The sequence below is a fragment of the Balaenoptera ricei genome, chromosome 10 (assembly GCF_028023285.1).
Source record: "Balaenoptera ricei isolate mBalRic1 chromosome 10, mBalRic1.hap2, whole genome shotgun sequence".
NCBI classification, from domain to species: domain Eukaryota; kingdom Metazoa; phylum Chordata; class Mammalia; order Artiodactyla; family Balaenopteridae; genus Balaenoptera; species Balaenoptera ricei.
In genome coordinates this window covers 103,308,171-103,334,412 of record NC_082648.1, presented here as the reverse complement: position 1 = coordinate 103,334,412, position 26,242 = coordinate 103,308,171, and the positions used below count along the sequence as shown (strand labels likewise).

The window sequence follows — 26,242 nt, the reverse complement described above, 5'->3', positions numbered from 1 at the left end:
AAATGGAAGTTAGAACAGCTGCAGGCAGGGAGTAAGGCTTCCAGTGACCCTGCCGCCCTCCTGGCGCGAGCACCCCCGAGGGGACCGTCCCTTGTACACCTCCTGTCACCTTGGTATCAGATAAGCCCCTCCTCTCCCACGCTTCCCTCTCCATCCCGCACCCCACCTCCCTAGAGCAGCCTCCCCTAAGGTGTGGTCAGTGGCCCAGCTCATCGGAGTCACCTGGGCGCCCAGTGAAAGTGCAGATTACCAGGCCTGCCCCGGACCTGAGGGTTGGGGCCTGGGGTCTGCATTTAACCAATTTTTCTTCACACCAAATTTTGAAAATCACTTTTGTAGAAAGAAAGTTTGGATAATATAAATTGTGCATACTGATTAGTAATAAAAATCGCTATGCATGTTTGAAAATCAGGATAATCTTAAACATCAAGATAGGCTTTAATACATTTCATTTATTTTACAATTTAACTTAATCTAGACTATTTAACTTTTCATACACACTTAATTTTAAAAATAGTCACTTGCTATTTTACATACAAAAGGTTCAAAACAAATTCTTCACCTGGAGCGACTGTGGCTCTGCACCCAGTGTGTGAGCGGGGCCGTGAGGACGGAGGATGGAGGCCGTCGGCTGGTGGTGACCTCAGGTGGCCAAACACCCCCCAACCCCACGGCCCCGCTCCAGGCACGGCAGCTTTACTTAGGTTTCTGTTTTGTGTTTCAAGTTTTCCAATACAATTCCTCCTAAAATTTATTTCTGAGGGTGGAAAACCACTTTAGGACTGACTGTTCTTGTAACTTTGAGTGAAATGCAAAGGATTTCATTCCGTTCAGAACTTGAGAAGTGGTGACTCCACGTTTTCCTTGTCAGCCTCGGGGCTCAGCAGGATCAGAGGGGAAGCCAAGTCTATGAGCTGCAGGAGAGAAGCCACAGAGGTGAACGGAGCGCCCACGCCGCCCCTTCCCGGCCCGCAGACCCCGAAGGACTGGTCCCCTGAAGACCACGCTGCCTGCGGCCAGCTCCCTGCGGCTCGGCACCCAACTGCTCGGTGAACCTGGCTCGGGCCCAATGGAAAGGCACCTTGGCCATCGTGTGTAAGCAGCTGGAGGGAGAAGACGCCAAGTTCCTCAGGCGTTTCTGCTCGCACGGCGCACGTTAAGCACAGGGGGCCCCGGCCCTGGGAGGGCTCCCGGGCGGCTTCCTGCTCTCGACTTGGCGAACCGCGCGCTCACACCGCTAACGGTGAGGCGAGCCAAGCCACGTCGCCCTCAGGAGCCCCAGTGGCCACTCTCCAGGGTCACCGGGACGTGCCTGGGGGAAGAGCAGACCCAACTGAGACCACCCAAGGCCAAAGCCAGCAGGGCCCCCGCCACACCTCACCTGTCCCACCTCGTGGCAGGCGTTGGCCGCAGCTCTCCTGTTGACACCTGGAGTGTTTGTCAGGAGGTCGACCAGGGGCCCGCTTCCAGACCCCAAAGCCACGCTCGCCTCCGGAGTCTTGCAGAAGTCGATGAGCGGGAGGTCGCCCAGGGGTGTGGCTGCAGCCCGCAGGGTGATGCTAAGTTGATCCAGTTTGACATCCACGAGAAGAGCCTAGGCAAGAAACAAGATTGAAAGGCGACCCTAGCATCTGTTGTCAACCATCTTGGGAAGACGAGTGGGCTCTGCTTAGGTCCCACGTGACCGACAGTTTGGAAACCCAAGGAAGCAGGGCTGGGGTGGGCCAGGTGGGGAGAGGGGCTGCGGTGGGCGAGCACCGACGTCTCCTCCTCACCCGCAGCCCTCCAGCCCGTCCGCCTCCCTCCTGCCAGTGGCCTGCGCTGGAGCTCCCGCTCACCCCCTCCCTGCTGCCCCGCTTCCCACCTCCCACCCTCTGAAACCTGGCCATCTCCGTGGTCGGAGACAGGGGAGACGCAGCTTTTGTCTCCTCCAGAGGTGGGAGGTCCTGACCCCCTCCCTTCGGTGCAGCTGGCACCAGAGGAGCCGGGGTCACAGATGACATTCCGCGGTCACCCGGGGGAGCCCAGGACAACACAAGTCAACGCTGGCTGCTTCTCTCACCTCACTGGGTGTTGCAGCTTCAGGGGGCTGTGCTTCGTCCAGTGCTACTTCTGTGGTGATACTTTTTGAAAAAGTGAAATCACTCTTTTCTGGAGAAAAGTTAAGTGCCTGCGGCAGAGCAGACGCAGGAGGAAAGCTCCCATCCGGGGACCAGTCTGAGGGCCCGGCGGCAGCCCTGCTGTCACCCTCTCTCACTGGTGCAGTTCTGCGGGAGGGAAAAAGGGCATCTCATCAGGACGCTCCCGGCGACGCTCATTTGTTTGGCTGTGACTCGGGAAGACGGTTTTTGGAGAAGCGCTGTCCAGCGGAGAGCGGCCGGCTCTGGCTCCTGCTCCTGCAGGAGGACTGCAAGGTCTCCGGGGTCCCTCTCAGCACCAGCTACCAGTCTGGGTCCCACGTGCCTATTTTACGCCCTTTTCCGTAAGGTATTAAAGAGGAGGGACAAGCGAGGACCACGTGCGGGCGTCCCGCCCGGGATGCCACCTCCTTGGAAGGCCTGGGCCCATGGACAGGTCTGAATGCCCTGGTTACACGCTCTGCGGCGGGGCCGTCCGCATCCACCTGTCACCCTGCAGATATGCTGCCCTGGTGTCTGTTTCCTGTTAGATGGTGCAGGGAGACCTGGCCGGGCCGCCACTTCCCGCTGCATCTCCAGGCCCAGGACAGAGTCTGCCACCTGGCAGGGCTCAGACACCTGATGACTCGGAACCGAATTACAGGAGAAAAGCAGCAGTGTCCGTAAATTAATACAGCGTCTTTTCTTTTTAATATTTTAAAGGCTTCATAATAATTTGAAAGAATTTTTCCCTCTGCTGACGCCTGCAAACCTACGACGCACGTGAACAGAGCACTGTGACCGGCCACACACTGGGCCTGTGTCTTACTGTCTGGCGTCCCTTCTCCCCCACGCCACACACAGCCCAGCACTTTCTTTTTCTAGTCTTCTCTGTCCTCACAGAACTAAACAGACATGTACATGCCCGACACCCACTGCTGGCAGATCTGCGCACTAGCGCCCCCAGCCCTTCCCAACGCTCTGCCACGAGGAGAGAATCGAGGCCTGATGCCGCACGGTGCCCGTTCAGTCTCCTGCACAGACGAAGCAGGACCAGGGCCAGCGAGTGGGAGACAGGGCAGAGGCGGGTGGGCAGCGTCTCTCCCCAGGAAGCCTGAGTGTGGCCACCCTGACTGAAACCCTCGAGGGCAAGGTTGGGGGCTCTCCCTGGAACCTGGCCACAAGGACGGCTCCTGAGCGTGCAGCTCTGCCCCAGGGCTCCTCCCTGTGGGAGACTCTGGTCTCCCCCAAGGGTGTCACGAGGTCCACGCATCCTCCTCGCTTGCTCAGGCCTCCGGCCTGGCCCCGGGATGCGATGTCAGGAGAGAAACACAACCAAGGAGCAGGTGGCCTGCCTTCCCCGCAGAGACGCACCAATGGGAGGGCGTGCAGTGTGGCCAGGCCCCCCCACGGCTGCCGAGAAGCGGTGATGGACCGCAGTCTGGCTGCTTCCTGACCGTGATTTCCCAGCACATGATCGCTTGAGGTTTTATGAATTTGAAACAAACTTAGTGCAGCCTTTAACTCTTACCTCACTGCAGATTTTTTCTGGGGCTCAGAAGAAAGTCGCCGAGCAGACACACGCAGGGGAGAAGCCAGAGCCCTGGGCATAGTTTTAGGGGTCGCCAGGGGCAGGCTGGAGAGTCGACGGCGGGCAGGCGTGGGCAGGGCTGACCTGCGCCCCGTGCTCACGGGGGTCCTCACGCTGCTTACGAGGCTCTGCGACGCTGAGGACCACCGAGCAGGAGTGCTGTGAGCAACCCTAGAAACACCAAAGTCTTAAGCAGAACAAAAAATCTAACAATTCAGCCACGCGCTAACACAGCAGAAAGTCTGTGGTGTCAACGTAGAAGATTCAAGCCAGCGAAGCCCATGAGAGCCCTGTCCTCTGAGCAGCGGGTGCTGCCACTGACCCCCCGGGAGCCCTGGCATGGGCTTCGGTTCCTCAGTGCGCCCCTTTGAGGTTCTGATCCAGTGTGGCTGCACATCGTGGGTGGTACCATGAAACGCTCTTCGTGGGAGCTCACAGGGATCTCAAAGTCACCTCTTGCAGGCCTAAGTATTTCCACAAGGAAGTCCAGACCCAGGGTGGGCCCGGCCGGGCACACGAGCGGACAAGCACTCTCCCTGTGTGCACCTGCTCCTGGGTCTACTAAGGCCCCTGAATCAGGTGTGAACACAGGTGAGTGACCCGGGGCACCGGATACCTGTTTCCCACGCATCTCTCCTTCCCACCCTGGCGATACCTGTGGCTTCACCTGCCAGCGCATCCTGCCTCACTGTCAGTTTTGTTTTTTTTTTTTTTTGTCAGTTTGTTTTGTTGTCGATAAAGGAGAGAGGCCAAATAAAGTAAACTGTTATCTTATTAAATAAAATAAAGTCAAGGACCTCCCACCAAGGTGGAGCCCATGGGAGGCCAGATGACACATCTATTATTCATCAAGGACAGTCTGCATGCTCAAGAAGAGTCTAAACGCAAACTTCAACAGCTACCGAAAGACACAGTCACTGCAGGAGCATGGGCAGGAGAGGGGTGCTGTAAGCAAGCTGCCGCGCTCTGCAGACTTCTGGAATCTGCCCCACGTGCTTCACTGCTGAGCCCTGGCAGCTCCACCACAAACTCCAGTGAAAATACAGACAGATATAAACAAATGTAAGCTTCAAAGTAACCCTGGCAGGTAGGAACCGCTTCCCTATTGTACAGGTGAGAAGACCGAGGCACAGAGAGGTGAATCGAGGCCGCCAGTGGCCATCAAGTCTGGGTCTTGCTCTGACCCGCTGTGCATGGCGGGAAGGCGGCTCAGCACGGCTGATACTGTAAGGGAAGCGTCTGGCCCAAGCCCAGGAAGTGCCTCCCAAGTTCACATACAAGGAAATGAAGGCCCAGAGCCACGCAGAGTGGCGGACGGCCCAGGCGGGGCTGGGGCAGACCCAGGATTAGGGCCCTGCTCCGGTGCTTGTCTTGCCCATCCCACCCCAGCAAGGTCCGAAGCAGTGCTCCCACCCCGGCCACATGCTGGTGCCAGGACCCCAGCCTTGGGAACAGTGCTCCTGTGGGGTCAGAGTGACCTCATTTTTGCCCCGCCCCCAGCTGATGGGCCCAGGCCTGAGCAGCACTGGGCCAGGGTCCCTCCACTGTGACAGCACTCAGAGCTGGGCTGGGGCCCGGTCACCAGAGGGCCAGATGTGTGGGTGGAGCAGCCCACCCCCCTCAGCAGGGGGCAGTAAAGGTGGCAGCAGGAAAGCAGTCAGGGGAGGGGCTGCCCTTTGTGTGAATGACTCCCAGGCGTGCACACGTGTGCGCGCGTGTGTTTTCCTACTGTTTGCAGCACTGCTGTGCTGTGCTTGGTTCCATCCCCACTGGACAGATGGGGAAACGAGGTCGGAACGTTCGGTAGCCTGCACTAGATCTAGAGCACACAGGGGCAGCACCGGGACTCAAACCGGAGTCCGAGTGGCTGAGCCAGGCCAGTGGTCTTCAAATGTGGTGCAGGCGCGTCACCTGTGAGACCCTGCAGGCCCAGGGCTCCACCCCAGACCCACGGATCGGAACCTCCGCGGGGGGCTGGGCGGTCTGGCTGGAGAACTGCAGGCTCAGGGCTGAGGAGTGGCACCCCAGCCCCGGAGGCGAGTCTGCGGCCGCCGTCACCACGAGGGGCACAAGGGCGGCTCCGAGAGACCAGGCTGAGGCCGGGCGTGCGGAGCCAGGCTGTGGGTTCAGAAGCTGGCAGGGGCCTCAGTCTGTTCTCGTAAGAAAAGAGTGCCATGGACACATATACGTGACCAAATGTAAAACAGATAGCTAGTGGGAAGCAGCCGCATAGCACAGGGAGATCAGCTCGGTGCTCTGTGACCACCTAGGGGGGTGGGATAGGGAGGGTGAGAGGGAGATGCAAGAGGGAGGGGATATGGGGATATATGAATATGTATAACTGATTCACTTTGTTATACAGCAGAAACTAACACACCATTGTAAAGCAGTTATACTCCAATAAAGAAGTTAAAAAAAAAAAAAAGAGAGAGAGGAAGCAGACCGACTCAGTACCTCTCCACCGACGTGCAGGACTGTGGCCTCTGCGCCCGACAGGACTTTGGTGTTGCACCGTCCAGGGGTTCACCTGAGACGAGAAAGGAAGTGACGGTCAGTCAGATGCGGGGCAGGTGACGCATCCGCCTTCACCAAACGGGCGGTCCTCCTCTAAGTGTCCCATGTTCCCAAGCTGCAGTGAAGACGGCACGTAAAGTAGACGAAGGCCAGACAAGCCAGAGGGAAAACCTTCCGGCCCTGGCGTGTGGGAAGGGACATGTCCTCCCTCCCCGGAGACCCACCGGGCAGGGCTGTGGTGCCCAACCAGCGGGTGCGGAAGAGGAAGAGTCCTGGTCCCGCCACTGCCCTCAGCCTGGCTAATGCCCAGACGGGGACGGAGTGGCCCGAGGGACGAGGCGCCACTCAGCACACGACCCCGTCGGGTCTCCCCGTGAGCCCCGCCTGCAGAAGTGGCGCCAACACGGGGGGTTCCAGGCGGGCCCCACAGAGCCCGCCACCGCCTCGGCTCTCGGGAACCGGGAGGGCACAAGGTCATCTTAGGACGTGACGTTATTTACGTGCCATCTGGCGGTTGATGAGCATTTCTGGGTGTGTGATCTCATCTGGTCACAAGGCAATGACCAGCGGGCTCAGAGGACTGAGCCCCAGGCCGCCATCCACAGGGACCAAGTCCCAGACTCACCCGGGGGCCCCCAAAGCCGCAGGTGCCAGGCCCCCTGGCAGCACCCTGCTGTGTTTTGGAAGCCACGGGCAGAGGCCGACCCCAGCCCCAAAGGGGAAGGCGGCCCGGGTCTCCGAGGAGGCAGGAGAGACCCAGGCCCTGCTCCTGCGGGTACCTCTCCGCTGGCCCCCCATCTCAAACCAACCTGCACCTGCACCCTCGCCCCGTCCTCCCTCTCTGCCCCCGATCCACGTCTCTGTGCCTCTTCGCGGCAAATCTTCTCAAAAGAGCTGCCCATACATGCTTATCCTCATCTTCCACCTCCTGTTCTTTTCAAAAGTTGATCAGATCAAAGCGATCCACACACCAAAAAAAAAAATGAACAGATTCAAAATGGCAGGCTCCAGCCACACCTACCTTATTTCCACCTTGCTTGTTTCCTGAGGTGTCTACCTTCTATCTCTAAATTACATATCCTGCTACTTCCTCGTTTTTCAGAACCTTGAGATGTCATGATACGATCCCAGCTCCCTCACAGCCCCACGGGCTGATCCACGCAGCCGCCCGCCCTCCAGGGTTTCCGTTTTGACAGCTGAGTCTAACGGAGCACACAGCCCGTCTTCTCGCAGCGCCCATCCATCCCCTACCTCGAGTTCGTAAGAACTGCCTCCAGGGACTTCCCCGGTGGCCCAGAGGGTAGGACTCCGTGCCCCCAGTGTAGGGGACCCGGGTTCGATCCCTGGTTGGGGAACTAGATCCTGCACGCATGGCACAACTAAGAAGTCCACACGGCACACCGAAGATCCCGCGTGCCACAACTAAGACCCGGCGCAGCCAAAATAAATAAATGTTTTTTAGAAAAGGAAAAAAAACCCAAAAAGAACTGCCTCCATCTTTTGCTGGTTTCTTATTTGGGGGCCTGTGACGAAATGTCCTGCAGCCTCTTCGGGAGCGTTTCCATGCGCTACCGCTTGGGCTCCGAGCCCACACGTTTCCTGGAGGTCTCTCTGCCAGACCGGGCTGGGCCCCTCACTCTCACCGCCTCCTGTGTTGGGTTCCCCCTTTCTCGGGCCCCACAACTTCTTCTTTGCTGCTTCCTCCCTCATCTTAGTGGAAGACTCTTCAGGAGCTTCCAGAGAGTGCACAGGAGGGCAGCTACTTCTGAGGAATTTTAGATTATTCAAGTACCCTTATTACACCCCAGTCAGCCAAGGCTTAGCCCAGGGCCCGAGTCCGAAGGGCTGGAAATTACTCCCTCCCGGAGCTGCAGGCGCTGTCCCCTCCAAGTAGCTTCTGACCCACAGAGACGCCTGCCGGTCCCCCGGGTCTCCGTCCCTCGTGTGGCTCCTGGAAGCAGTCACGGTAAATGACACTCCGTCCCAGGAGTGCTTTCAGAAAGTTGTACCCTAAAGGCTCTGCTGCAGGCTCTGTTCACACCGTCCCCACGTCTCCTCTGCGAGGACAGCTAGTGTCACACGGCAGCCAGAGCGAGCGGCCACCGCACGGGCAGAGGTGCACGTGCTCAGCAGCAGGGCCGCGCCCGCAGCCTGGCAGTGCAGACGTCGTGGAAACCGTTCGGCCCAGGACGAACGACGGAAGGTGTGCCTGCCGTGGACCTGACGCTGCGAAGCAACAGGAACGGCCTGGCGAAGCGAGCGTGCGGACGTCGGAAGGGCCGAGGGGCTGAGGGCCCAGCCCGGGCGGCGGAGGGTAGGAGTCCTGTGGCTGCACGCGGCTGACGGCTGGGGGGGGGGCACCAGTCGGCAGCCAGGCAGCGGCTGCACCTCGGCCAGGGGTGCGTCGGGCTCCGGGCGTTTGGGAAGAGGGAGCAAACGCTGCCGAGCACAGTTCCCGGGCCCTGTGCCAGCGGCTGCCCCGAAGACCCCGTCTGTAGGGCGTCCGTGTCTGCAAACACACCAGGCTCTCCGCGGCGGAGAGCTAAGCTTCACCTGCAGCTGTGGCTGCTCCTCTGAGGCCCAAGCTCACACCCGGCCCACGGAGCCCGCGGGCGCTGCAGACTCCACAGGTCCACACTGGACGGCCGGTCTCCGCCCCGAGCTGCTCTCCCTCCGGCCCTCCATCACCACGGTGCTCCCGCCGAAGCCTCGTGGTCACTCTGAGTCCCCGTGGCCACATTCCCTCCTGGTCTCCCAGAGCGTCCCCAGGTTGGAGCCCTTCTCACCTCTGCTGCCACCATCTCCGGGATCTCTCATCTGGACCCCAGCCAGGCGTGCACGTGGTCCTCCCTGCTCCCACTCTGGCCACAGGGCCTGTCTCTCCCTCTGCTGAGGGATCTGTCGAAGGTCATATTCCTCCCTGCTCAGACCCTCGCAGGCACCCCCTCTTGCACGGGTACGCCGACGGCCACCTCCACGCAGGGCCCACGCAAGCTGGCCTCTGACTGCCTCTCCGCCTCCGTCTCTTCTCACCCTTCTCCTCGCTCACTAACGGGGCTGAGGTTGCTGGTTTTGATCAGTATCTGCTCCCCTCTTCTTAGAAAGACATTTTAGCTGAGTGTAGGAAAGACCCCATACCTTAGCATCGCCTGCAGGTACGTGTGGTCACGTGACTAAGTCCCGAGCTATGACTTCCGCAGAAGGAAGTGGCATGTGCAACTTCCAGTAAGTATCCTTGGAATGTAGGGCTTTGTTCTTATTCACCTATTTCATCTTTCCTGCTGGTAGGTGTGAGGGCTGGTGAGCTGGTGCAGCCATACTAGATCATGAAGAAGAGAAGCTAATCATGGCAAAACAAGATGGAAGAGGCCCGGATCCCTAACACAAGGAGAGCCATAGCAGCTCTGGAAAATCTACGTAGACTTTCATGTGAGGGGGAACTAAACATCTATCTTGATTAAAACCAATGCTATTTTGGGCTTGTAGCAGAATCTAATCCTAACTTAACTACGTCCCTACCACTCCAGCCTTCGTTCTGTTTTCAGAACTTGTCCAGTATCTTTCTGCCTCAGGATCTTTGCACTTGCCGTTTCCTGCCTGGACCGTTCTCCCTCTGGCTTTTCTAATGGCTGCCTTCTCCTCATGCTTCAGATCTCAGCTCAATGTCACCTCCTGAGGGAGCCTGCACTGACCATCTAAGCTTAAAGAACCCCTCTATCTAAATTCCTCCCCATCCTCTTTTATTCACTTATGATCTGAAAGTATACTTATTTGACATTTCTTATCTTTTACTCTTAATATGTACGTTCCACGAGTAGGATATCTGTCTTACCATTACATCCCTTATACCTAAAAGAGTGCCCAGCACTGGACAACGCTCCAAAGAACGGCTCATTCTTACACAGGCAGTAACTCAAGTGAGGTTGTCAGGTGTTAAAGGCCACCTGTACTGGCCAGTGAAGCCGACAACTTCAAAGTATTCAAGCCACTAGAAGGCATGTGCTTGAGAGAGGAGGCCAGAGCTGTCCTCCCCCTTCATCAGCTCCATGCAACTCCCTGCGTTGTACACATTTATCAGATTAATTCACCTTGACCAAACGCCCCGCCTACTACTTGCCGGACACCACGCAGGGCTTTCTGCCTGGTGGCGCGGCCAGGATGCCGGGGCAGGTGGGGAGAGCCCAAGGAGGCTGGAACCGGAGGGGCAGAGTACTAGAGAGGGGGGAGCTACACAGAGAGAAGGAGCTCTGGAAACCTGAGCGGGACCCGAGTCCTCGCTGCATAGCGAGCAGCAGCATGCACGTGGGGCAGGACCCCAGAACAGACAAGAACCCCCACTAGGAACGCTGCCACCGTCACACGGGGCTGCGAAACACACCAACTGGCCGGAGTGGACGCCTCGTGGACACGGCACACTCAGGAGACGCTCAGAAAGGCCACACGTTAGTTGCAGGGCTAAACTATCCCAAGAGTAAAGGCCAAGACCTGCCCCATCAAAGCTCTAAAAGAAGCCCCGAAAGGATCAAGTTCTCCTGAAATTTAACTGCCTGCCAAAGCAAAATTCAACTTCTTAAAGAAAGACAACAAAGTCCAGACATACAAAAATATAAAATTTATGATGTCTAGCAGACAACAAAAAATTATTGGGATGAATTGGGAGACTGGGATTGACATATATACACTATTGATACTATGTATAAGATATAGACAACTAATGAAAACCTACTGTATAGCACAGGGAACTCTACTCAATGCTCTGAGGTGACCTAAATGAGAAGGAAATCCAAAAAAGAGAGGATATATGTATACGTAGAGCTGATTCACTTTGCTGTACAGTATAAACTAATACAATATTGTAAAGCAACTATACTCCAATTAAAAAAAAAATTTTTTTTAAAAAGGTCAATCTATAAACATTAAAAACAAAATTATTAAGCATGTGAAGAAGCAGGAAAATGTGACCATAACCAGGAAAAAATTAGTCGATAGAAACAGACCCAAAATGACGGGGAAGATGGAATTAGAAGAAACACACTTTAGAACAATCATTATAAATATGTTCAAGAATTCAAAGGAAAACATAAACACCATGAGGACAAAAATGGGGAAACTATAATGTCAGAAATGAAAATTTAACTGGATGGGCTTAAGAGCAGATTAGACACACTGCAGAAAAAGCTGTGTACACGTGGGGACGAGATGGTAGAAACTATCAGAACTGAACCACAAGACAAGAGGCCGGGGTGGTGCAGGGAAAAACAAAGCTTCGGTGACCTAAATGACAACATACAGAGGCCTACAACACAGGTAACCAGAGTCCCAGGAAATGAGGGGAAGCAAGAAAAAATACTTGAAGGAATAACGGACACATTTTTTCCAGATTTGATTAAAAATATCAACCCACAGATCAAAGTAGCTCAAGAACTCCCAAGGAGGATAAACACAAAGAAAGCCATATGAAAATACCTAATAATCGACACACTGAAAATAACAAGAGAAAATCTTAAGAGCAGCCGTGCAACAATGATATGTTACGTAGAGGGGAGGAATATAATATAAGGTAAGAAATTCACTGAATTATCCAACACAAAGAAAATTAGAAGACATATATAAAGTGCTTTAAGTAAAATGAAAGCAAAGAAACCACCATCACCAAAACCAACAATTTTTAAAATTTTGAATATAATTCGTTCAATATCTTAAAAACACATTAAAAAAATAAATAAAAATAAAAGAATAAAAACACACTAAAGTTCATCTATTACTTACCAGTAGAACACTTAGGAATTTTAAAGTGATTTGTAGGGGAAGGCATAGCCTTTGTCTTGGAATTCAGACGGGAATCACCCCGTCTTGTACTCCCAGTCTTATTCATTTGGGAAGATTGTGACAAACGGAGATGAGAGTTCAGCCCGGGGCCTCCCTGTCCCGGAGTCTGGGCTTGGGTGAGAGCCGCTCTGGTGGGCGCCCTGGGCTGCTCCGCAGTCGACTCAGCAACTCCGGGCCTCTGGCTCTGCCTGCAGGACATGCCCGCAGGGCCCGGCTGCAGACACAGCCGCGGCAGGGCAAGTCCCGTTCTGCCCGACTGGCTGGTGTTTGACTGGGAACTGTCCACAGGAATGCTTGGACGTTCCCTTGGCTTAGCTGGAAGAGGACACACAAAATCTGGTTATCACTCAAGCTGATGTTACTTTTAAATTATAAAGTTATTTCTCTCTCTCTGACACACACACACACACACACACACGATATGCTAACCTACCTTAAAATATTTTCAAATGAGGAAAATTACTTATTTCTATCAATGGTGATTTCCGTATTAAAAAAAAATATGACATATGAACAATATTCTGTATGTCCATCAGGCAACATCCTCAAACACGGGACAACCCAGATTGCTCGTGGCTTAGCTGAGTGTAGTCTCAGGCGCCAATTCTGGACACAGTTACCAAGATGCATATAAGTTCAAGCTCTCCTATCTTCATTGATTATGTCGACAGCAGAAAACTACCCTAGCTGAACAGGTGAAAATGGATGGTCTAGACACATGCCCCACCTGGCCAGTCAGGGAGGTGGGGAGGGAAACATGAAGAGAAGACAATCCTTACTGGTCGGTTCCTTTAAATCACAAGGAAGTTAGGTCACATCAATTAGGAGCACTACTTAAATCAGCAGAACAGATAAACTAGGGTGAAAATACTCAGCTGCCAGTATATGCAACACAGAGCTCAACCTGGTAAAAGGTTCTTAAGAGAAATTTCAGAGAATAACTGAAGCCACAGCTCATGTGACACCGTGCGTAACAGTTTCACCATGCTCTCCCCATCACACTGTCGAATCTGACCCTGGTGATTTTGCTACGCACAACAGAGAAATATACACTCACCAGAAGCCTCCCCTCAATCTGTCTCAGCCTTTCCCAGAGGCAGGATCAGAAATCGTAAACAAAAATGGTGCTGATGCCCTGAACCATTACAGCAAAACAGACCTCACAGCACCTAACATACTGGAACTCTTTTTCACTGAACACATGCCACATGCGAGACACAGGAATGGGACTTTACGTGGTTCTTGTAAGGCCCACAAGGACACCGCGAGGGAGGTGTCATCCCCGCAGTTTGTAAAGATACACAAACAACTTAAGTTCTCTTAACCACCAACTGACAGGATTCCAAATCAGATCAGTCTCATTCAGGAGTTTAGACTTTTCACATTTTGTATACAAAATGCACACCATGCTGCTTAGCCTATGGTCAGAGTCTACACAGCAAATATAATTTGAGGAGAGTTTAGTCCTAAAGAGCAGGAAGTCGAATGCCTTTCCCCAAAGCCTACTAGGGTTTCTCCCCTTCACCGCTAGATGGCACCCTTGGCTTGGAAAGATTAACAAGTAGCTTGAATTTAAACAGGTTTGGGAGTACAGATTTAAATAAACACGCAGGAGTTACAGGGGTCCTATGCCCTAGACTATCTGCAACAGCCCTACTTAAAAAAAAATCTGTGTCTAATCACATTACTGAGGCTGGCCTCAGTGTCCTTCCAGGTCAGCTGGCACCAGGAGAGCATGCCCACTTTGTGACTGCTTACCCTACCCTGAACTAGGACTGCCCATCAGAGGCATGCCCCTCGGAGGAGGGGAAGCACCTTGAGGACAGGGACCCCAACAGTCTCCCCTGCCCCAAACCACAGCAAGCCTTCCAGAACCTTCTGCTAAGTGGTTCTGTGACAAGTCTGGCAGGAATGGACAGCGCTCAGGGCCAGCCTTACCTTTGCCAGCCGCTGGAGAAGCACACACGCTGGCACTCACTCCCGAGACGGACCCTGAGGAGGACTTTCTTGCAAGACTGCCAGCACATCCAGGTGGTTTTAACATGGTTTTCTTCAGCCCAGACTAAAACAAAGACTTCATTACTACCCATGGCTTATTACTGCAAAAGTGGGGTTTTTAAATGGCTTTTAATAGTTTACAAATTGTCTTGAATTTAAGGAAGAAAAAGGTCAAGCAGTACTTCCCCCAGAGTGGCCGACAAAGCCCTGCATGAGGAACACCTGGCAGCCTGCTTACGGCTGATCTGGGGCCTGGACCCTGGCCTACGGAGTCAACAGCTGCGGGGCCCAGCACTGGGCAGCCTTAACGAGTACCACCAGTGATGTGGCACTTTTCACAAGCACACACAGATCAACGCTGGAAAATAAACAGCAAAGATGTGGACGGTAGTCCCCATGCCTGTGAGGGGCTGCAGTTTTCAAAGCACCGACGTTCCATCTCCTCGGTGCACGGACGCAGTGAGGGAGACCCTGTGCTCAGAGGGGCTGACGTTCCTCAGTCCATTTGGCTCCCCGGGGGCAGAGGCCAGCCCCTCACGCATGCCAGGCCTGTGTGCCCTGCATTTCGCCAAGCTGCCTCTCCTGTTTTCAACAGGGTCCTATTTGCAACCTCCCTAACCTTGATTTTAATCAAGATGCGTTCCCACATGGGGGACTTCCCTGGAGGTCCAGAGGTTAAGACTCTGCGCTCCCACCGTAGGGGGCCCGGGTTCGATCCCTGGTCGGGGAACTAAGATCCCATGTGCCGCATGGCGCGGCCTGAAAAAAAAAAATAAATAAAAAGACACGTCCCCGGTATACAAAGCAGCCCCTTATTCCCTTCGACCACAGGCCAAAGCCCCCCTTGGCACTGGTCAACCCACCTTGTTTGGAACAGGGAGCGACCGCTTGCCTTGGACCACGTGGTTTCCACCGGCTGGCAAGCTGGCGACGTCCCGGGCGGCACGGAGCTTGTTGGGGGGCACGCTGCTGTGGGAATCCTTCTCATTTAGGATTTTCATCCTGGAAGGACTAGCTGGTTTCTCTTTCACAGGCTGAAAAATTGTAAATTGAAATGTGAGAACCCTCTAGTCTTTCACAACGTACAGACACACGAAGGCTTCAGTTAGAGCACCTGCAGCCACCATCCATCTCCCGACACACGGTCCTCAATTCATCACCTGGATGGAAAGGAATACGGCGGTTCACTTCCTCCGCCAAATTACCAGACAGAATGGTGATGGAGCTGGCTTCCTCACTGAACACAGGGCAAAATAATACCAGGACAGACCATCAATAGGAGGAGCTCCTCTAGAGCTCCCCCTCAGTCAGGATTCGTATTTAAGGGTGATAATGAGGAAACTGGTCCTAGTTACATAAAGTTTAAAATGCTGTACAGAACGGAATCATTCATTAAATGGTCATGCCCTCTACCAGAGGGGCTGCTTAACTGGAATAAATCTTCATCTAGGACTGAAAGCCATTTTTCTTTGGCGAGCAGAGTCCAACAGAGAATAAATTCCTGACATTCAGGTACAAGGGCATTCGTGGAACAAATCCACGCTTACACAAATAACCCCTCATATCAAGAAGACTTCAATAAGAAGCAAAAGAAGCTCATAAAGCACTAACTTTCTCTTTCCTTTACAGCATTTTTAAAATTGAGACATACTTCACATAACATAAAATTCACCATTTTAAAGCGTACATTTCAGTGGTTTTTAGTATACTCTGTGCTGTGCAACCAGTTACAATGTAACTTTAGATCATTTTTGTTGCTCCTAAAAGAAACTCATGACCGTTAGCAGTCACTCCGCACTCCTCCAACCTCCCAGCCCAGACAACCACAGATGTACTGTCTCTAGAACATGACTTGCCTATTACGGTCACTTCCTGTAAATGAGATCATACATGGGACCTTCTGCGTCTGGCTTCTTTCACTGACCTAGTTCCCCAGGGTCATCTGTATGTAGCATGTGTAAGTCCTCCATTTCTTCATGGCTAAAAATATTCCATGTATGGAGAGACCACACTTCCCTTATCCATTCATCAGCTGATGGGCATCTGGGTTGTTACTGATTTTTGGTTATTATGGATAATGCTGCTATGAGCATTGCTGCACAGGTTTTTGCATGGACATACGTTTTCAGTTTTCTTGAGAATATGCCAAAGTGTGGAAATTGCTGGGTCATGTGATAATTGTGTTTAACTTTTCCAGGAACTGCCAAACTGTTTCCACAGTGGCTGCACCACTGCACAGTCCCGTGAGCGATGCACATCCTCACCAACACTTGTTATTTTGTTTTTTCTCCCAACTACGGCCATCCTAGCAGCTGCCTTGCAAAGACACTTCTAAATAGTACAATCAAGTGGTCCAGCTGTGTCTAGAGGCGATCCTCACAGGGGTGACGTGTGTGAGTCACTCCGGATGTGAATGACTCTCCCCACAGAAACAATGTGGGGAGTGATGGGGGTGCCCAAGGGAGCTCAAACGCTGCCCAGGGGTCCAGCTAACACCTCACTGACCAAAAACTCAGCTCTCTGGCAATAGAGCACTACTTAGGACCAGGAAAATAAAAGGACCCAGAAGAAGCAAAATTATACCCCAACTCCCTGTCCTGAGTCCACGTGTTACACACACAAATCCGGGCCCAAGTCCACGTGTTACACACAGAACCACGTTGCTTTCATTCTAGAAACATCACTTCAGAAATTTACATCCAAATGATTTCCAGGCAGAGGAGTTTGCATGATTAAAGGAGCAGTCTCAGCCCTGGGGAAGCAATGGCCGCACGCCCGCTGGTGCAGGGCTCTGCATACCAGACCCACTTTCAGCTTGGTTCAATTCTGGGTTCTGATAGCAGGGAGTCCTGTGGTTCAGGAGATGTGCTTGTAGAGGGAAACGATTTTCTAGGCCCTTGCTGGTGTTTTGCGTTGATCTAAACCTGCTAACAACCCCACAAAGCATCACTCCTCTCTAACTGGCTCGGAGAGCTGAAGCCCGGCGCGAGGGCAGCGGAGCTGGGAAAGGGAGCCGGGCAGGCTCCAAGCTGCTCCGCCCTGAGGCAAACCCAGGAGGCAGCTGTGATCTGACACCCACCCTCTGCTGCCCCAGAGCCCTCCCACAAGAGCCGCTAGGACCCCCGCTTCCCAGAGATGGCTGGCCGCACCCCAAAGGCACACAAGTCCACTGCCACCTCCCAAGGCAGCGCATCCACTCGTGCCTGGGAGGGAACAATCTAAACTCAGTCATGGTTAAGGAGGGAGACCAGTGGCCATTCCCGGAGGGGGGATTTTTGGAAGAAGTTGCTTGTTAACGCCCATAAAATCCCTAACGGGCGGAATGTCCAGTGCTGTAACAAAGCAGAAGGAAAGATCGCAAACAGAATTGAGCAGGAGGTGTTTCTAAGTCCCCACAGTAGCGAGGCAGCCCTACCCACGGCGCCCCAAGCCCGGCTCCCACGCCACCGGCACTGCTCCTCCTGGACCCTCCCCGCCTACGCTTCGGACCCTCAGAGCAGCTACATTCCCAGGCTCCTCCCCGTAACGGTTTCTGCTCTAGGGCATAAACCAAGAGGGCTCAGAAGCAAGGCAGCGGCTGGTTCCCCAGATAAACGTGCTGCTGGGGGTCGCGGCTACCTTCTCCAGGGCCGAGGGAATGCTTTTTCCTCGAAGAGACGAGGCTCGGGGCGGCAGCAGTTTGCTGGTGGCCTTCTTCTGCGTGCCAGCCTGGCCCGGAGGGTGAGCAGCACTTGGCTCCGCTGGCAAAGAAGAGCACGAGGCGCGCGGTGGCCCTGGTGTCCGGGGGCGGCTCGCCTGGGCAGGAGCAGCCGGCAGGGCCGCGCCCGAGGGCGGCTGGGTGCCCCAGGGCGGCGGTCCCCTCGAGGGGCTGTCCGACAGGTGGTACGTCTCCCTCTTCAGTGACTTGGGGCTTTTCTTCACTTCATTTTCTCTCTCAAAGAGGTTTATTTTTAGTTTTGATTCCTGTATGAATCCGTCCACTCCCTGGCTCCCAGTGTCTTCGGGCTTGGCGGCTGGGGCCGCCCTGGCTTTGCCGTTGCTTTGTATCTGTAAGGCCAGTAGGTGAGCTTCTTTATAAACTTCCACAAATTTTTCCCCAGTCAGAGGACTCCAAGTGAAGGGACTTTCAGATGCTGGCAAAGGAGGTTCTTCAGGAATGTGATGATTTAATTCTAAGCTGGCAGCAATACATCTTTCTTTATGGCCAACAGGTCCAAGAAAGACTTCATCATCTTCATTGGCACTATTTTAACAGAAAAGGATTATTAATAACACGGGCATTTAAATGAAAGGCTTCACTGAACGTGGTTATACAAAGGCAAGGGAAGAAAACTCATTTGTTTACCTTGAAGAAGACAATGAGAGATCAAAGTCAAACTTTTCATCAGCCAAAAGAAGAATATCTGCGGAGGAAAAAGTCAGTCGTTATTTTAGGGATGGGACTGATAACGAGAAAACATCACCATAGTCTCTATAGCTGTCAAAACTATTTTGAAATCTCACTTCCAAAAGTGTGACATCATTATTTTAATAGCCACATTTTCTTAAGGGGCGTTAGATTATCTTATTTTTTCCATTTCCTTTTAAAAATAGCATCAGCCATTCTGTGTTTGCTAAGCTGCCACCAAAGCCTAAGTCCTTATTTTTCAGCCCTTACTTTAAAGATATAATCTAAAATGCATTGGAATAGCTTTGTAAGACTAGGTAAGTCGTTTTCTGGTACAGAACATTTTCAAAAGACCAGCTGCCTCAGCTCCCCTAGAATTAAATTCCCCATTACAAAGTGCACCTAGTCCTCTTTCAAAAGCAAATTCCACGCTACTCAAGCGCACGGCAGGGCTCCATGCGTACCTGTTGACTGTCGCCTGTCCTCGGAGCTCATCCTGAACGCCCAGATAAAACTGGTCCTCGTGCCCTGGAGGCCTTCCCCGGCCCGGCCTGTCCACCAGCCTCCCTCCACTGACAGACCACCGGCTCTGGGGTAGCGGGTCCCTCGGCTGGGACAGCCGCTCGCTCCTCCAGCTCCACACCCCACTCTGCTCCTGCCCTCCCCCAGGGCCCCTGCAGCCCCCGGACCTGACCTCTGCCTTAGCATCCCTATCCTGTAGATGTCTCTCACCACCCAGACTGTAAGCTCCCCCGAGACAGCAAACGCCTAATGCTCTCCCAAACTCCCCAGTGTCCAGCTAAGGGCCTGGACTCTCAGCCAATATTTATCAAAATGCAATAAACTGGCATTTCAATACTATAAGCTTCATATACCACTTTCACAAATCTTACTTTATTTGATCCTAATAAACAATGCACCATGCTTATCAAAACCATAAAATTTTAAAATATACTGATAGCCTAATTAGGTCCTACTTAGTCAATTCAATTAATCCTAACTACCTAATCAAGGAAAAGGTAGAAAGCACAATTGCACAAAAGAAATAAAGAGAAACAGAGAAAGAGATTAAAAGATTCATAAGCTAGTTTGCTCAACTCTGTGCACATAAACCTAAGAATGTGGCTGACAGAGATAATGTGCTGGGAAATGGAATATTTTTTGTATTTAAATGATTAAAATCGATTTATTTACAAACCTGACTCCAAAAGAAAGAAAAAAAAATCTTAATAGTTCAATTATCACAAAATAACTGGAGAAATTTATTAAAGAGCTATTCTCCCCAAAAAAGCACAAGTCCTAGATAGTTTTGCAGGATGATTCTATCAAATCTTTCAAGAATACGTCATTCCAAAACCATTTATACTGCTCCAAAGGACAGGAAAAGAGAAACCTTCCAGCTTGCGTCTATCAAGCAAGCACAGCCATACCAAAAACCTACAAAGTTTGCTCTATAAAGAAAACTAAGGACTTGGCTTGTGTCAACATAAAAATCCTAAATAGGGATATTTGCAAACAGAACCCAGCAACACATTAAGAGTCGTTGATGATGACTCTGTCATGACCCAGTGAGGTTCAGCCAGGACCTCAGGGCTGCAGGACAGTTTAATTTCACACAATCTAGTAGCATGATCACATTACCAGACCTACGCGGGAAGCCAGGGTCATCTCCACGTACACTGACAAGGCACATGACAAAACGCAACATACACTGTTGACTTTAAAAGAACTACAAAGAAAGTAATAGACATATTTTATCATATAAGGAAGTACCCATCTCAACCCAAAAGCCAAAATTAGATTTAATGGGATACCATCAGAAGCATTCCTCCTAAAGCCAGGAGCAAATATATATTATCAGTTAGGATAGATTAACTTATGCTGAAGTAACAAACAATCCCCAAATCTCAGGTGGCTTATAAGAGCAAAGCTGTATTTCTCACTCAAGCTGTCTGCCAGGGCCCCATTCCATGTCCCCCTCACTCCAGAACCCAGGCTGACGGAGCCTCCACCATCTGGTGGAGCACTGCTGGTCTTCAGGGCAGAAGAAAGGGGAAATAGCAAATTCCACGTTGGGTCTAAAAGACCTACAAGTGACACATAACATTCCCCTTTCACTGGACATCTGAGGCAAATCCAACTTTAAGTGGGCAGGGAAGTACAATTCTACCATGTATCCAAGAGGAAAAAAAAAGCAGAAATACTGATGAACAGCACTACTGACTACCATCTACACATAAATTAAGCAGCAAGCCCACATCAGGCTTAATGGAAAACTAAAGAAGAAATTTCTTTAAAGCTGGGAACATGGCAAGGCCATCTACTGTCACAATTCTTAACATTATTTTGGATGCATTAACCAACACAATTAGACAAAGGAAAGAATTTGGAGGTTAAAATTACCACAATGCACAGATGCTATGATTATAGACACAAGAAAAATCAAGAAAATCAACTAAAAACTATTATAAATTGTAAATGGATAAAAGCACATGGCTGACAAAATTATTACACAACAATCAACAGCTTTCAGGACATCCCTGGTGGTCCAGTGTTTAAGACTCCGCACTTCCAATGCAGGCGGCACGGGTTTGATCCCTGGTCGGGGAGCTAAGATCCCACATGCTGCACGGCACAGCCACAAAAAACAAACAAACGAACGACAGCTTTCACATCTAAAAAGAACAGAAGATACAGTGGAAGAAAAGACCTCATTTACTGTAGCACCAAGGAAATGCAAAACACCTATGAACAAACCTAACAAGAAATATTCAACATGGATATAAAAAAAAGCTTAGTATATCATAAAGGTAACACATCAAATAAAAGGGGAAAGTGCATTATTCAATTAATGGTGTTGAGATAAACTTGATAACCTTTTTTGGGGGGGGAAATATATGTATTTAAAGTTTGATCCATACCTCATACCACACCAGGACAAATTCCAAGTAAGTCAAAGACTTAATTGAAAAAACGAAACCCTAAGGGAACAAGAAACCATGGGGAAATCACTTTATAACCTGGTGTGCAGAGGTCTAACTATGATACCAAACTGGAAACCATAAAACAGAAAGTTGACAGTCCAAGATATTAATAATTTAACATCTCTGCATGGCAAAAATCACCATGAGCAAAGTTAAAAGAAACAAGCAGGGAAGAGGACACGTGCAGCTCACATCACGAAGGGCCGACTGGTGAACAGTGTTACAAACTGTAAGAAAACAACTAAGGCAGAACAGAAGAACAGACAAAGGATATGAACAGAGGAAATTTACGGGAGATAAAATGAAATGTTCTTAAATATATGACCAGAAGTCCGGCCGCACTCAAAAATAAGAGTAATGAAAGATCCTGAGATTCCTGAGATTCCACTTTTCACTTATAAGATTGTTAAAAATCAAAAAGTTTGATTTGTAAATTACTACAGCTCTACAGAGGGTAACCTGGCAGTATCTACTAAGTAAGAAATGCACATACACTTTGACCCAGAAGTCTACCGCTGTCAAGTATCCCATATTATTATTATTGTTAATTTATTTATTTATTTTTGGCTGTGCTGCACGGCTTGTGAGATCTTAGTTGCCCGACCAGGGATTGAACCCGGGCCCTCAGCAGTGAAAGCGCCGAGTCCTAATCACTGGACCGCCAGGGAATTCCCCCCATGTTATTTATTGCAGCAGCATTTGTTACAGCAAGACACCAGACACAAACTAAATGTTCCCGGATAGCAGACAGGAGTACAGCACAGCCCCACAGCGGAATGGAACACTACTTAGGCTCAAAAAAAAAAAATAGTAACACTTCATATATTGATATACAAAGATCATCACGATACATTAGGTGCAAAAACCAAGATGCAGGGCAGAGTTCTATATGCTATAGAAAAGGGGGACTCGAAGGACACATGCTGCCTTGCCCTTGCACAAGTTAGGTCTGGACCACCCAGGAGACCGATGACATCAGTGGCCTTTGGAGGTGGTAACTGGGCAGCTGAGGGACAAAAAGGAGATGGAGACGTACGTTTCACTTTTTACGTGTCTGAACCTGGGAAGTCATTTTTACCGGGCACTGCTACAGACTTCCACCTGTCTGCTGTGGAGAACGGAATCCCGGACCGCGAGTCCGGGGAAAAGCCTTCTACACCAGGCTCCGCGGCCGGCTCCGAGTGACCTGGCCTGGCTGCCTCGTCCGTCCTGCCAACCTGGGCCGCGTGCTCCTGCTCCCCTGGGAGTGCCCTGCCCAGGGGGCACACTGAGTGAGAGGCAGTGTGCTGAGGGGCCAGCGTGGAGGTGGGGACACCGCTGAGGAAGTGGCCAGTGGCAGGAGGAGGTGGAAACATAGGTACGATCAGATCCCGGACAGCGTCCAAGCCACGACAGGCTTTTACTTTAGCCAAAGTGGGACAGGAGCTCTTGAAGGGTTTTAAGCAGAAGAGTGATAGGCTCTAACTTTTGTGTTTAAAACGTTACCCTGGGGGCTGTGCACAGTGTATCAGAAAAGAAGCTGGTAGTTATCTACTGAAATTACAGTGCACACACTGGCCAAAGTGCAAAATATACAAGTAGGTAGGGACTTCCCTGGTGGCACAGTGGTTAAGACTCCACGCTCCCAATGCAGGGGGCCCTGGTTTGATCCCTGGTCAAGGAACTAGATCCCACATGCCACAACTAAGAGTTCAAATGCTGCAACTAAGGAGCCCACGTGCCACAACCAAGGAGCTGGTGAGCTGCAACTAAGGAGCCCGTCTGCCGCAACTATGACCCGGCACAACCAAATAAATAAATAAATAAATATTAAAGAATAAAATAAAATAAATACTTATGAATAAATATTAAAAAAACAAACAAACAAAAAAGTAGGTGGAGGTGAGTTAACATGGCTGAGACCAAGATGGTGGCATTTGGGTGGAACTGGAAGGAGGTAGATGGATCCAAGCCATATGGTGGAAATGACAGTAACTGATGATTGAACGAATGTGGCAGCTTCACAACTTTCACAGCTGGGTGAATGGAGAGGCAATTTACTTCCATTAGAAAGACAAAGAGCCTGCTAAGAATGGGGTGGGAGGGGGGGACCTGCTGAGTTAAGAGGTGGGAGACATTTACGTGAAGATGCCAATTACAAGGGCAGGTGAACACACAAGTCCAGAGCTCAGAGGAGAGGCTGCGCTCAAGACAAAATGTGGGCACCACCAGAAAGGAGGATGGATTTAAAGCCATGGGACTGTCTGAGAACCTGTAGGGGGAAGTACAAAGAGACCCCAGACCAGGTCCCGGAGAGAGAGGAAGAGAAATCTGCAAATAGATGGAAGTACGCCAGCCAGGGAGGCAGGAGGAAAACCAAGATGCCTCAGAAGCCAAGCAAGGAAAGTTTCCGGAAGGAGAAAAGGTCAAAGGTTACTGAGAGGGCAGAAAAATGAGAGCAGATTTGGCAACACAGATGTCCTCAGTGACGGACAAAGGCAGCTTGAGTGGAGTGTCGGGGCAGAGGGGGTTGGCAGGGGTTGAAGGATGTGAAAAAATAGTGAAACAAATACAGAAGGTTCTTGAAGTCTGGCTCTGAATGAGGCACACGGCAGTGGAGAGGGAGCGGAGGATATGGGACAAGTCAGATAACGGGACCTATTTGCACGTCGATGATGAGCGTGAGTTAATAGACAGGCAAAAAAGGATGCGAAGGGAGGGTGACAGAGGGGTGAAGGCCTCAGGAAGCGGCAATGGGGATTCAGCGGGCACGTGGAAGGGCCTTGGAGGGGGGACAGAAGAGGAAGGGGGAGAAGACTGCAGCAGCAAATACTGTTCTAGATCCGACGAAGCAGCACCGATGACTGGCATCCTCTAGGATGGTTTCTGCAGAATGGAGTAGTTAAGGATACAGGGAGACCCAGTCTACTCGCATGGGTGTTGCGAAGAACAAAGGATAAAGGATGTCAACAGGCTTTAGCAGAAAAAGAGGGCATGGCCCTTAACTCATTCTGTGAGTCCGCTGTCACCTCCACACTCAAACCTGACAGGAACAGGACAAGACAGCAAAGTTACAGGCCAGGCTCACTCACTAACGTGGTGGCCAAGATCCTAAACAAGTCTCAGCCAACAGAAACCAGCAACAAGCCAAAAAAAAAAAAAAGGCAACATCACATCCAATTCCACAAATATCCGAGTGCCTATCAAGTGTCAGGCACTGAGGACACTGCAGTAAATAAAACCGACAAGAATCTCTGCTGTGACATAAGTTAAAAGTGGGGGGTAAAGGGAATGTAGAAAAGCAGAAAATAAAGAAGTTAAAGGGATGCAAACTCCTTGAAGACAGGGACCAGGAGTTTAACGGGTGCAGAGCACGGGATGAGCAGTGAATAAATAAACGAGTTCTCGCAGGAGCATTAAATCGACCTGCATCTTCCCTGAGCTCCCCGAACCGACAGCGCAGTAGTGACAGGGACGTACCATCCTTCTTGGGAACCTCCATCTCCGCTTCTCGGGCCAGGCTGGCTGAAGGCACGTCGCTGCCGTCCCCTCCTTGCGCGGCGAGGGCTGTCAGAAGTCACTGCAGGGACCAGAAGCAAGAAGGTGAGCGGGTGTCAGAGCCCAGGCCCCGGGTTCCTCCAGCCCCCGGGAAGCCCCGCATCGTGGGCCGCTGCAGCTCGGACCGGGCAGAGGGGGCTGGGGGCCGCGGCGGGTCAGGGAGGGACGGGGAGGCCGGCAGAGGCCACCTCAGCCGTAGCCCGAGGCCCTCCGCGACGCACACCCCGGGCCCGCACGCCTCCGGGCCGGGAGCTCTGAGGCGGCGCCGTCCGAGGGAGGCCTGAACGCCCCGGACCCGGACAACCGAACTCCTGGGCTGGACTGCTGGGGGCTTTGGTTTGCCCCCAGGGCGACCCCGTCCTCGCCGCACCGCGCGAGGGGACCCCGCGGCCCCCGGGCCGAGCCCCTGCCGCGCCCGAGTCCCCTGGGACCCCCGGCCCGAGCCGCCCGCCCCGCCTGAGCACCCCGCCGGTGCCCCCTCACCCCGAGCTGCCGCGACGCCCCGGCCGACGCGCCTCCGCCCCGGGTTTAAACGCGCCGCGGCGGACGCGCTGCGGGCTGCTCATTGGCCGGTTTGAAAGGCCGCGGCGCCCGATGCTTCCTGGGGTTTGTAGTCGGAGTCACAGAAGAGGAGCGCGGCGCGCGTGCGCACTGCTTCCGCGCTCTTCGCTTGCCAGAGGTCCGCCCCGGGCCTGCGGTGAGCCCGGAGCGTGGGCAGGGTTCCCTAGGGCTCGCGTGGTGTCTCCGCAGGCTCTGCATCAGAACAGCTACACGTTGCAAGGGACATGGTTCTGATCCCAGCTCTTCATCCCTAAGTAAAAATCAAATTCCTATCGTAGGGTGTTGACTTGACGACCAAACAAAATAGGTGCATCTACCTGCTTTGTAAAGCATTACGGGTCAGTTCTTAATAGCGTAAGAAGACCCGTCCCTGCCCCGAGGAGCGCCCGGGTGACTCTGGGTGACCAGGCATACTAGTCTATGCCCCTGGACCAGGAGAACCTGTCTAGGGCCTGAGCACAGCCTGCCCTCTGCAACCCCTTTAGGCTTAGTCCTGGCATCCCTGACACCTCGTTTCTATCTGGGGGCTCCCTCTGCAGCCTTCAGCCTCGCCCTTTGCCTCCCCCTCCACTGCATTCTGATGTGCTAGTCTCCCCCCTCTCCTCTGTCCATGGCTCCTTTCTGAGCTCCATCATCTCAGGATCCTGCTTAAGTGGAGAAGAAAGATGGGGCCAGACAGACCCAGGTGCAAATCCCAGCTGCAGGTATTGGTCAGGAGCCTTTG

The 26,242-nt window shown here is 52.1% G+C and overlaps 1 protein-coding gene across 1 annotated transcript; it reads right to left on the bottom strand.

Annotated features, from left to right (window-relative positions):
* Positions 1–500: 500 nt before the first annotated feature.
* On the bottom strand, positions 501–24,949 carry GTSE1 (G2 and S-phase expressed 1). The gene is made up of 11 exons (XM_059934900.1): positions 24,880–24,949; positions 18,395–18,452; positions 17,668–18,292; positions 14,913–15,083; positions 13,990–14,113; positions 11,992–12,366; positions 6,163–6,235; positions 3,649–3,879; positions 2,063–2,267; positions 1,382–1,594; positions 501–914 (listed from the first exon to the last, which is right to left on the bottom strand). Exons 1-11 carry the CDS (start codon positions 24,899–24,901, stop codon positions 831–833), a joined length of 2,181 nt encoding a protein of 726 aa, XP_059790883.1. The 5' UTR covers positions 24,902–24,949; the 3' UTR covers positions 501–830.
* Positions 24,950–26,242: the final 1,293 nt, after the last annotated feature.